At 34.0% G+C, this 13501-nt stretch overlaps 1 protein-coding gene across 4 annotated transcripts in view; it reads right to left on the bottom strand.

The window, feature by feature from the left end:
• Window positions 1-13501, bottom strand: part of HYCC1 (hyccin PI4KA lipid kinase complex subunit 1) — a 109429-nt gene that overhangs the window by 57938 nt on the left and 37990 nt on the right. For all 4 annotated transcript variants that reach the window (XM_053926353.2, XM_045197333.3, XM_024563041.4 and 1 more), the window contains exons 8-10: window positions 13219-13335; window positions 10078-10165; window positions 7481-7640 (exon numbers count right to left, since the gene is read on the bottom strand). In XM_053926353.2, the coding sequence (XP_053782328.1) occupies window positions 7481-7640; window positions 10078-10165; window positions 13219-13335 (365 nt within the window). The remainder of the gene's footprint in view (window positions 1-7480; window positions 7641-10077; window positions 10166-13218; window positions 13336-13501) is intronic.

Raw genomic sequence — 13501 nt, 5'->3', positions numbered from 1 at the left:
ATGCCAGTTAAAATTCATGCAATGTTAACTTTGGCCAGAAGGAAATGGTTATTTTTGATCTAAATGTTTTATTATCTATACTGGGAAAGGAAAATTTTTTCCTCAAATAGCACCTTAGAATCTGAAAATAATGGAGCTTCTCAAAATGATACTAAAAACATTAAAACCCCTTTTTTAAAAAACTGTCAGTTTTTATTCAAAATGTCCTGAATAAGTATAGAAAACTTTTAAGTTAAAAACATAAGCATTATATACTTCTAATTGCAGATGCAAAATTCCAATAGACAATTCTTTTAAGTTTGACACTTTAAAATAATCATTTCTGTATTTTTCAAAATGCTCTTATAACTTAGCAACTTTGTTTCAACTAAATGCTTTTCTCATAAAGTCATAAAAATCAAATCCACAAAATAAGTGTTCCATCTCAAGATTTGTAAGTATCTAGAAAGATATTGCAGTATCCAGAAAGAAGACTAAATGTTTTGAAATATTTATAAATAATATGTTTTAAACTATTTAATTGAAATACACTTTATTAAATTTATTTTTTATCCTCACCCTAGGACATTTTCTTTTCTATTGCTTTTAGAAAGAAAGGAAGGGAGAGAGAGAGTGAGAGAGAAAAAAATCGATGTAGAGAAAAACATCAATTGGTTGCCTCCTGCATTACGCCCTGGCTGGAGATTGAACCCAAAACCTAGGTATACGCCCTGATGGGGGATTGAACTGGCAACCTTTCAGTTTCAGGACAATACTCCAACCAACTGAGCCACACTGGCCAGGACCAAAACACACTCTTATAATTATTCAGTTTTGTTTAACACTTAGAAAGTTAGTAATGTCCTGTTTAACCAATATAGTATTATACAATAGAAATTTAACATTTTCTAAATCAATGACCAGTTTTTAAAAAATTATTTTCCAAGATGAATGCTACTTCATATTGTTCCCTTTCTTTTCTCATCTAATAAGTTAGGACTAAATCACTTAGCAAATTGAAACAAATCAATTTGTTATCATTAAAAAAATAACAGGTGTCTGAATTTCATTATATTTAAATTTATTTAAACACCTTGGCATCATTTAAATAGAAACTTAATACTGAAAATGCAATAAAACTGCTATAACAACATGAAACTTCACTTACATAAATTGTAAAATTCACCTATTAAATTGTATTTTGTTTGATTTTTCACTAAAGCATTCCATATGATTAATTAAATACTCTAAGATTCCCATGGTACTTACTTGTATTACTGTTAGAAAACTTTAAAATATCTACAGTTCTTATTTTCTGTTCTTTTTCACGACTTAAAACATTCTGCTCTTGGATCCCGAAGTCAAAATAATCAAATGCAATGTTATAAAAATAAACTGTTTAATATATTCCAGGACCAAAAGTAGGACAAAGTTGGAAGGATCTAGCTTACAAGTATTGCTTTTATTATTGATACCTAGCTGATGCAAACAGTTGTAACCATACATAAATTAAAAATACAAGTTCAATCTATTTTATTTTCTTGTTAAGGGGGGATTGAGAAAACAGGTATTAAAATAACATTCTAAAAAATCATGACTGTGATGGTAATGTAAATATCAGATAATACAGTTACAGTACTGTACTTCAGGGTTATAGAAACTAAAAAAAAATCATTAAATAGATTGTTACTGTTTATAACATATGTAAACTTTTGTGTTTGATACTATACTCAAGCTAAACAAGTTTATTTCAAATTGAGAAATATGGAAGAGCTAATGAATCACAGGACCATTTGAATAGCAAGGTAGCTAATACAAACTTATCAAGAACATAATTATGATGTAGCTAATAAAACAAATTTAACAGTTCTTAATTAACAATCAGCCTTTATGTAGAGCTTTTAAAGCATGCCAAGTACTTTTCACTTACTTGCCTCATCTAATACATAAATAGAAAAAATGGTGGGTAGTAATACAGAATTGGGATTTCACCAGCTAAGCCTTTTTATTAGATAACTAGTTGGCAAAAATTATAAGCACTGATTATTTGCAACCATAACTAAATTAGGGGACTTCTGCAGAATGAAGAAGTGGTATTTCAACAACTATTTTAAAAGAAAGGAGAAGAGTTGGTTACATTGTTCCAAGTATAGATAATTTTTTAAAAGTAGAAGAGTGAGTCATGGTGGTAGTAAAATAAGACAAAAAAGTAGCAATTAAATTTCCTCTGGAAGAGAAAAGGGAATGGAAATGTGCAAGGAAATAAAAAGTATAGGATGTATGAAGGAACCTTGAAGTGGTAAGAATCATACAGGGATTTAATAAAAAGGGGTCTTATAGCTGACATGATAGATAATGAATATAGCTTTAGAGGTTAGAATTTAAGACTGACTTAGGATTAAAGCATAATTTTAAAGAAATGCTTTGTTTTCTTTTTTAAATATTATTTATTTTTAAGAAAATATTTAAAATAAAATTGCATCATTATTAATTTTAAAAACTAACAGATTATTTCACTGTTATATTTTTCTTATTGGAATTTTCATTTTGATTCCTGTTTATGGGCATAATCTAATGATTCTTCTCTTCCTTTATTTAATGGTTATCACAAAGAGAAATGTCATAAGAGAGAATGTTTATTCTCTTACTCTAATTTCATTTTATTTTCAAATTATGAATTATAAATTGACCTCAAACTGTTGACTGCTTAAAAATCTAGGTTTGAAAATGATACACTAGTAATAGCATAGTCAATAAAATATATTTTTTAAAAAATAAAATAAAAACAATACACTAAGAGAAACATAATGTGCTTTTAAAAATAATATATAAATAAAGCTATTAATTCTGAAATTATGACCCTTAAAAGTTAAAAGCAGCAATTCTATTTTGTAATTTTACTTTCCAAACATATGTATTAACATAGAATTACAAAGTCATTGAATTAAGTGAAAAGTGGGCAAAATCAGACAAACATACTAGTTGTCAAATATCTCTCTCCAAAGTAGGTCACTTAAAACCAACCATTTTTTAAAAATCATTCTACTTAGTCTACATGAGAATTCACTGTCTGATCAAAAATAAAATTACGGGCCTTATAAACACATCTCTATGGTGTGGGATGTTGATAATGGGGGAAAATGTGGTGGGTGAGGAGGTGGTGAGAGGGTCTATGGGAACTCTGTATTTTCCACTCCGTTTTGCTATGAACCTAAAACTGCTCTTAAAATACAGGGCCAACTTCATAATAGAATTGGTCAAAAAATTTATACAATTCCATAAATTTGGATTGTCATTCCATAATAACAAGATCATAACGAGGAAAACATGTTCTAAAAAGTAGAAGCTAGAGTAATTTTTTACCTTCCAAAAGACCAGTTTCCATTAAAATATGAGCTGTGGATAACTGTTAACTTTAACAAAAGAATGGCAGATCAGTAAAGCCTCAAAGAATCCTGAAATACACTCCAGGTAACTCAAAGAAATATTTTAATGTAAGTAACTTAAAATATTCTAAATTAATTTGGGGGAGAATAAAACAGATTTTCATTCATTTTTAAAATAGTTTTGGCTGCAAAGATAAAGAGATTTTTCTGTTACAAGTAAGAGAAAAGAATAAATGTGATTAATTGCTCCAATTTAATGTATTTGTTTGCATCTATAATTTTTGATGACTCAGATATACAAACACACTAATGAATTCACAGGGTTTAATTATTTATATTCCTTAATGATACGGCAAGATAGAAAGAAAAAGTAAAAAATAGAAAGTTCTGCTTGGCTGCTTACATGGGAAAACCTCATTTACTCCTCTCCCTCTTGTCCCCAGATAGGTTAGAAGGGAAAGAGGCAATAAATATGGAAGCAACCGAAGTGCCCATCAATGCATGAATGGATAAAGAAAACGTGGTACATATACAATGGAGTATATTCAGCCGTAAACAGAAGGAAATCCTATCATTTCTGTCAGTGTGGATAGACTTTGAGGGAATTATACTAAGTGAAATAAGTCAGACAGAGAAAGATAAACACCAAGTGATCTCCCTTATATGTGGAATCTAAACAAACAAAAAACCGAACTCCTAGATACAGAGAACAGATTGGTGGTCTGGGGGTGGAGGCAATCAGGGGTAGGGGGTTGGGGTATGGGTAAAAGTGGTCCACAGGACAATAGGTACATACCTCCAGTTATTAAAAAAAAAAAAAAGTCCTGGGGATGTAATACACATGAACAACATGGGGACTATAGTTAAAAAAACTGTATTTTATATTCAAAAGGTGCCAAGAGTAGATCTGAAAGTTCTCATCACAAGAAAAAAACTTTGGTAACTGTGTGGTAATGGATGTTGACAAGACTTACTGTGGTAATCATTTCTCAAAACATACAGATATTGAATCATATGTTGTACACCTGGAACTAACATAACAAAAGAAAAAAGAGAAAAAAAGGGGAAGAAACCCAAGGAAAGAGAAAAAAGGGGCCACTTGATTTCTTTTTCCCAGCAGTAACTAAACCTTTCCCTGCAATAACAAAGAAAGAGGCAAGGAGACAAATGAAAAGATTACTCCTGAAAGTTCATGTTTCCCTTGTCTTCCCCAATCCTAGTCATCACTGGCGTACAGTTGCATATTCCATGTCCCTACTGTGTGATACACAGTTCAGGGCCTGGAAGAAATCCCTCCTCCTGGGAGGTGTGGTGTGGTGAGGGAGCGGTAGGGCGGGACTTAGGTGGAATAGGAAGTGTCCTTTAAAGTTCCACCAAATAAAGAAACTCTAAATGTGTTTTCACACAGTCCTAAACTAACCCTACAGTCTACAGTACTCTGCATCAGAAATATTAAGAGGTGAAAAGGTTTTTGTGGGTCACTCTGGTATCTACAAGCCCTTTAGCATTATTTCTGAAGAAAAACTGCATAAATAAATTGTATTTTAATTCATACATAACATATATGAATGTAATATAATTTATATGTAAATAAATTTAATTAAAAATCTATTTATAACTTGAGAATTATTTATATATTTAAGAACTATAACAAAGGCATCAATCTTCCCCATAAGAAGCCAGCATCAGCTAAGGAGCCCAGAATAATAATAATGTGTTCAAGCAGGAATCAAGACCACGAAGATAGAAAACAGAAAAGTTTTTAATTCCACAAGGTAACAATGAAAAATTCTGCTGTAAAAAGGAAAGCCAAGATCACACTAAAAAAGGGAGAATGCAACCTACCTGTGGAAACAAATAAAGGGGATTCACCCTGCAGAAGAGTAGTGAGCAAGACTTAGCTTATCCTGTATCTGCTTCGTAAACCTGACTTCTCACTATCGTTCATTCTCTTCTAAATCCTCATCTGTGAGTTTTTTGTTACTATCAGCAGGAGTTGCCCAAGAGTTAGAGTTGTGAAAGTTGAATAAGTGTAGGGAATAGATGATAAGGAAGGCTACTTTCATGAGGCTGTAGACTAAGACACAGTGCCACCCGTCCAAGTGGTGGCCAAAATGTAATCTGGAAAATATGGACCACATTTTGCCATGTATAATGTGTACTTTTTTGCCCAAACGTTTTGGGGAAAAATAAGGATGTGCAGTATACATGGGTAGTACTAATTCTGTATCTATATAAATGTTTTTCATTATTTTATTTATGCTTATGCATTAAAAGTGTAACTCTAGAAAGCAATAATGATATCTGTATGCAAAATAATACCCTGGAATATGATCATTGGTTTTGTTTCTAAATATAATAAAAATTTGAAACAAAAGATTTTTTTTTCCTGAAAGTCAAAAAACGTGACCTACATTTTTGGGTCAAAAACATGGGTGTACACTGTACACGGGAGCACATTATACATAGCAAAATTTAGTGAGTATCTTAATAGATATGATATACTTCAAGTAGTCTTTTCTCTTGTTGTGGTAGCATATTCCTATAAAATTATTTCTGGAAAATACCTTCTACTTTATTGCAGGGTACACATCTTACTCTGTTAAATGCATGCATGGACACATCCACACACCTCTTTCTCTCACACACATGCACAAATACAACTGAACTTCAATATTACATTTGTAGCTGCAGGACCTATATTTTTTCCTCCTAATTCCCAATATGTCCACCTAAATAGCAAGAAAAAAAAGTGGGAAAGGCGTTAAAATTCACCCCTGCATTTCCTATGGTGGTAGTTTGGGAGCCATTACGGCCACAGTGACCCACATGATCTGGCTCATTGCTGCTGTGCCTGTTTTCCCCTGTTCATGCCCCAGAGATCAGTCTTTTGTTTTGGCATAAATAGGTGCATACAAGAGCATAATTTTCACCAAAGAAACAGAAGTATATGACTGTATGTTTTTTAAATACTAGGATAATTTGCCTTGCTAGTGGTAAACATTACCATCTCTTTTATGCCTTCCTAGAGGACTTTCAAGAATTGTCACACTATTTTAAAAAAGAAAAGAATTCAAAACGATCATTGATTAAGTTGGAAAATATCATCATCATTCTTTATTTGACATACTATCTCCTAGATTCCCTGAGAAGGAACAATGGTTCTCATCACCAACCTTCTGTTTAGCCATAAATAATCTCATTGTTCTCACTTTTGCATTTATCTATAGAGACCAGAGGGACAAATAAAACCAAATACATCAAAAGGAGATACCATTTTCATCAGCTTATAAGGAAGAAGAGGACAGAGAATTGATTTTGCTTTACTACTAATCAATGTTTGTTCAGGGCAAAGAAGTAGCTTTTTGCTTCCAACTCTCTAGTTACCCTCTGAGAAAGGTGACAGTAATCTTCTTCCAGCACTGATATTTGTCACTATAATAACTTCTGGGTAGAAGGGGAGTTATAAAGAGAATAAGAAGCTAAATAAGAAATAATTTTAAGAGAAGGGGAGAAATAAGCATTGAAAAGGCATGGTGAATAAAAGTAACTTTCAATAGATTTTTTAAATAATAAAATGAAACAGTCAAGAAGAAATATTAAAACAAATAATCTTGGAAGAAATTTAACTTCCAGAAAACAGAAATGCCTAGAGTAGCATTAATGCCATGGCATCCTTTACAGGAAGTCCAGAAGAAAATATTAAAAGTTACTATTAGTCATTCTACTTCAATATACAAGTTTACCTGCTAGAAAGTTAAGTTGAGAAATCAGAAACATTAATATTTGCAAGTTAATTGTGAATAGAAACCCAAACTGTATGAATGATTTTAAAATGTTTTTTCCACTTTTCTACTCTGTTGAAATATAACTTAAAAGCCAATACGATGTTTAAATAAATTTTCATTCATATATGTAACATAAGGAGCTCTCTTTGCTTTATTGCCTGTCACTCATGGATAATAAATTGGAAGTTAAAGGTGACCCAATAGCTCTTTCTTCCATGCCACTATGATACTATTTACTGAAGCCAGAGTTACAGCACTGTAAGTAATAAGGAAAACGAGACAGAATCAGTAATCCTCTAATGTGAAGAGGTTTTTTTTATTTCTTACCATGTCTCTTCCACCTATGACCTCGTATTGACATGCTGGTTACTGCATTTCTTGATATTCTGGAGGCAGTTGGTGTGATTTCAACTTGAATACACCTTGTACCTTCCTTACTAGATTTCATGGCACCATGAGGCAGTGAAGCCTTTATTGCATTAGCAACCTAAGAAGGAAGCATATAGTTTAAGATTGGTATTTTAAAATGTATTATTATACCCTTAGATAAAACAAGATGTTAAATTTTAACATGTTTTAAAAAAAGAATACTTTCTCTCAGGTATTGCATCAGATGGTACATAAATCTTCTGGAATAAAAAGAAAGAGTTCAGAAGAAAACTTATAGTTAAATATAATATGTAAGTAATGAAAATTAAAAATTTTGAAGTATTGAATTATATTTCCTAATGCCTAATGGTAATTAATAAATGTTGCTCTAGCATGTTAAAGAGAACATTCTTTTGTTTAATTATTTTTATTTTTTAAATACATTCTATTGATTATGCTATTACAGTTGTCCCATTTTCCCCCCTTCACTCCCCTCAACCCTGCACACCCCCACCCACCCACATTCCCCCCCTTTAGTTCATGTCCATGGGTCATACATATAAGTTCTTTGGTTTCTACATTTCCTATGTTATTCTTACCCTACCCCTGTCTATTTTCTACCTACCATTTATGCTACTTATTCTCTGTACCTTTTCCCCCCCCCTCCCTTTCCCACTCCCCCACTGATAACCCTTCATGTGATCTCCATTTCTGTGGTTCTGTTCCTGTTCTAGTTGTTTGCTTTAGTTTGCTTTTGTTTTTGTTTTAGGTGTGGTTGTTAATAACTGTGAGTTTGCTATCATTTTACTGTTCATATTTTTGACCTTCTTTTTCTTAGATAAATCCCTTTAACATTTCACATAATAAGGGCTTGCTGATGATGAACTCCTTTAACTTGACCTTATCTGAGAAGCACTTTATCTGCCCTTCCATTCTAAATGATAGCTTTGCTGAATAGAGCAATCTTGGATGTAGGTCCTTGCCTTTCGTGACTTGGAATACTTCTTTCCAGCCCCTTCCTGCCTGTAAGGCCTCTTTTGAGAAATCAGCTGACAGTCTCATGGGAAGTCCTTTGTAGGTAACTGTGTCCTTTTCTCTTGCTGCTTCTAATATTCTCTCCTTCTATTTAATCTCAGGTAATGGAATTATGATGTGCCTTGGTGTGTTCCTCCTTGGGTCCAGCTTCTTTGGGACTCTCTGAGCTTTCTGAACTTCCTGGAAGTCTATTTCCTTTGCCAGATTGGGGAAGTTCTCCATTATTTGTTCAAATAAGTTTTCAATTTGTTGCTCTTCCTCTTCCCCTTCTGGCACCCCTATGATTCAGATGTTGGAACATTTAAAGATGTCCTGGAGGTCCCTAAGCCTCTCCTCATTTTTCTGAATTCTTGTTTCTTCATTCTTTTCTGGTTGGATGTTTCTTCCTTCCTTCTGCTCCACATGGTTGATTTGAGTCCCAGTTTCCTTCCCATCACTATTGGTTCCCTGTACATTTTCCTTTATTTCACTTAGCATAGCCTTCATTTTTTCATCTAATTTGTGACCAAATTCAACCAATTCTGTGAGCATCTTGATTACCAATGTTTTGAACTGTGCATCTGATAGGTTGGCTATCTCTTCGTTGCTTAGTTCTATTTTTTCTGGAGCTTTGATCTGTTCTTTCATTTGGGCCATTTTTTTTTTATCTTGGCACGCCTGCTACGTAGTAAGGGGTGGAGCCTTAGGTGTTCACCAGGGTGGGGCAACCCAAGTAGCTGCCCTGTGACGCTGTATGTGGGGAAGGGGGCTGAGAGGGGACAATGGTGCTTGCTCCACTCTCTGCTGGATTTCAGTCACTTCCCCCGCTACCCACAAGCAAAGTGGGCCCTTCTGGTGCTGCTTCCCAGTGTGTGGGTTTGTGTACATTGTAGGACCCTGTGGGTCTCTCCAGTGGACTCTCCTGTGGGGCTGGGAGTTTCTCCTGCTGCATCAACCCCCACAGGTGTTTTCAATCAGAGGCTTGAGGCTTTATTTCCCCAAGTGGAGCCCTGGGTTACAGGGTCTGTCAGTCTGTCACAGGTTCTGCCAGCTGCTGCCTTGTCCACCCAGGTCCTCCAGCCACTGCCTTGCCTCCTCTCCACCTGGCTGCCCATCTCCACCCCCTCTACCGGTCTGGATGAATGTGTCTTCTTTATCTCCTTAGTTGTCAGACTTCTATACAGTTCAATTTCCTGTCTCTTCTGGTTGTTTTTTGTTTTTGAATTGTTGTTGTCATCCTTCTTTCGGTTGTGCGAGGTGGCACAGTGTGTCTACCTATACCTCCATCTTGGCTAGAAGTCCCAAGAGAACATTCTTACAAGTTAAAAAGACTATTAATCAGGTATCTAAGAAGTTAGCCAAATGAAATTTTCAAATTTTATTCTGTATATTCTTTTCAAGTATAAAATTGTCCTAGTATAACAGGAGCATGAATCATGAAGTATCAATAACATATTAAATGTACTATGAATGGCTACACCACAATTTATAGTTTTGAGAATTTTAAATTAAAACTTTGCATAAATAAGTAAGGCACTTACCAGTAATGGCTCTGGATATAATTCTAACTGGGCTCTGTATATGATGTCATCCAATGCTTTTTGAGCTAGATCCCATTCTCCATTATAACTATAAAATTAAACAAAGTGTAATTATTTTAGATTAATTCTATATAACTGAAAAAATACAATGAAAAACAACGGTATCTTTACTGAGGAAAAAGCAATTCATATTAGCACTTGCTTAGCATTCCACTCCCCTTAACAATGTACTTTCAAATCTTTGAATTCTTTTCAATTGTATTTGAAAGAAGCCTATAATAGAAAAGAAAATTTTATAGATGTAAATTTTTTCTCTAAAGAACATTTCTATTTATAGAACAGATATCAAAAAAGCCAGGCAATCTGAAAGCATTTTACACTTTCAAAGCAAGTCAGAGCATAATAAATTATATGCCCTGGAACAAAGTTCAGAACACTTTATGGTCAAACTATTCTGTAACTGCCATGGTTTTTAATGGGAATCCACAACTACTGTGGCTTTCATTATGCCAAGTAATTACTTCTTTGCATTTTGATGGTCATTTGGAAGTATATGTGATGTATGTTACAAATATCAGCAATATATTGGGAAAAAAGGTGTGTGTAAGTATAATTTTCAAAGATATAGCCAAACTCTAACTAAAAATTGGATAAATGATGAAAATGGACACAGAAATCATGGTTTGGTCATCAATCAACAAAATAAAGACATGTGAATCATATCAAGAGTGTGAGTGGGGCCTAAAAAATGGAAAGAGCATTGCTACCATCCTAAAAACAAGATAAATCTATAAAAACAAATGTTATGAATACAGCAAGAAGTTAAGATCACAGAGCAACCAAGTAACCTGAAATCTAAGGGCAAGCAGGTGCCCCTAAGGAGAGAGAGGCCACGATGCAAGCAAGTAGTAAAAATTCGGCTAACCTTTTAAACAAATTGCTAAAAGCCAAGTGTCAGTATGAGACTACAGTATGAGAGTACAGTATGTCTGGGAGCAGATACTCAGGGAGTTCACACCCTCTCACAAGCTCCTCTCCACAAATATCCTTTAGGCACTTACAAGAAAAACTGGGGGCAAGATAGGGGACCAGAGAATGTGATATGTGTGGCCTGTATAAGAAGAGTGGCCACCAAGCAGGAAGACATGAAGATCCAGCCAGACCCCTTTCTCACATGAAACAAAAATTTTAAAGCCTTTGAGGAAAGAGGAGAAAAACACTTTCACCCAAATGGCAAAAACACCTTTAAAAACAATGGTGGCTGAGGTAAAGAAAAAGGGGAAAAACCTCTATATCAGGATATTGTCCTAACAGAGTTCTCTTATCAAGGAGGAGGGGCAGGACCACTGAGGAATGAGGAACTCCTCCCCACCCTGACCCCGACCCATGCAGGGAATAGCGCCTGCTTAGAATTGAGGCTGGACCAGGACAACAGAGAACACCACTCCCCACTTCACCCAACTGAGGAGAAGAAACAAACAATAGCCTGTACTCCTACAGGAGGAACCAGAACAGTGAAAAAGACCCTCTCCAAAATGTTGAAAGCTGAGGATGGAGCAAGTATATTGAGAGAAACAATCCAGCAGTCCAGCTCCTCACACCCTAAGTGCCAGGTAACATGAGAGAAACATGAAGTAGGTGGTGCCATGAAGGTAACCATAGCAACAACGAAATCCAACCCCAATCACTCCTGCCTATAATAGTAACTCCACTAGCAGCCTAGAAGAATAGAGTTATGCTCATTTCCAGCCATTAATAATATTTACCTCAGTCTCTCATGTCCTATGCATGAACAAAATGATCAATCAAATGTTACAAGGCACACAAAACGCAAGAAGAAAACAATCCACTATCAAGATACAGAAAACAATAGAAGCAAATTAAGAGATGACTCAACTGTTGTAGTTACCCAGGAAATTAAAATAACTATGGTTACTATATTAAAGGCTTTAGTGGAAAACATGGACAACATGTGTGAACACATGGAAGTATCAGCAGAGAGATGGGAACTATAAGAAAGAGTCAAATAAAAAGGTTAGAAATAAAACACACTAACAGAGGAAGAACACCTTCAATGGACTCATTAGCAGACTCAACATAGTGAAGGAAGTAATCAATGAACATAAAGATAGATCAACAGAATCACTCAATCTGAAACACAAAGCAAAAAGAGAGAATAAAATAGATCAGAGCATCCAAGACTGTGGGACAGTATCAATGGTCTATCACAAGGGTCAACAAACTTTTACTTAATGGGCTAGATAATGAGTATTTCTGGCTTGTGGGCCATATAGTCTCTATTGCAGCTCCTCAGTTCTGTCACTGTAACATGCAAGCAGCCATAGACAATATAAAAACTAATGGATGTGACTGTCTTCCAACAAAACTTTTTCTAAAAACAGGCAGCAGGTCAGATTTGGCCCAAAGATCATAAATTCTTTCTTTAGTCAAGAAGTGTGTAATCCACTAGGAAAAATTAAATTATCAAGTGAATATAATAAAAAATATATAGTATGATATATATATAGTAAGAGAATTACCAAGTAAGAGATATGATTCAAAGAAAAATACAAGTATCTAAGGCAAAAATACTAATTGGAAATTAATAGAATTAATAGTAAATTAATAATTAATTAATTAAACATTAATACTAAATTATTTGTGATCAAAAGAATTACAAAGTAAAAGATAGGGTTCAAAGAAAAATACTGGTATCTAAGGCATCAAGGCTGAGCAACAATATTAGACATTAATAATAAATTATTTGTGACCAAAGAGGTTAAAATGTTTTTCAAGAGTTAAAATTTCTAGAATGGAAAAAAATATTTATTGTGGGAAAAGTTATTTGGAAATTACAGCAAAAAAAAGCAATAAAGGAAGAAACTATGAGTATACTTAGGTGTTTCATTCTGTCCTTAAATTTAAAAAAATGATAAAGTGCTTCAGTTAGATACAAATTCTTCAGAACATTAACTAATATATTTAAAATAATAAAACTATTATCAAGATCCAGATTGGTATTCTTTCACAAAAATATGCCAACTGTTTATCTATTGAGATTAGCATGTAATAACAATAAAATAACAAACTATGATTTTCAAAAAAGATCAAATGTTTACTTTGTATTTGAAATAAACTTACAAGGCAAAATAAATCCCTGTTAACATTTGCACCATGAATCCTGAAGAAACTGGTATCCTGCTACTTATGCCTTTGTATTTTCTTACATGTTGTCGGGGATATCCACACACACAGATTCTAGAAGAGCCAAAATAAATATTTTTGTAACATCAGTAAAAATTTAGGTAACTAATTTTTTAACATTTATAAGCCAACAGTGTACTAGATATGTTTGTTTCTCTACACAACCCTAACAGCTATGAAACAAAGAATCTTTCCAAACAGAACATTTGTCTGTAATATT

The sequence above is a fragment of the Desmodus rotundus genome, chromosome 6 (assembly GCF_022682495.2).
Source record: "Desmodus rotundus isolate HL8 chromosome 6, HLdesRot8A.1, whole genome shotgun sequence".
Classification (NCBI taxonomy): Eukaryota; Metazoa; Chordata; class Mammalia; order Chiroptera; family Phyllostomidae; genus Desmodus; species Desmodus rotundus.
Note: the sequence above shows the minus strand (reverse complement) of the source record. Positions and strands in the feature narration are given on the sequence as shown.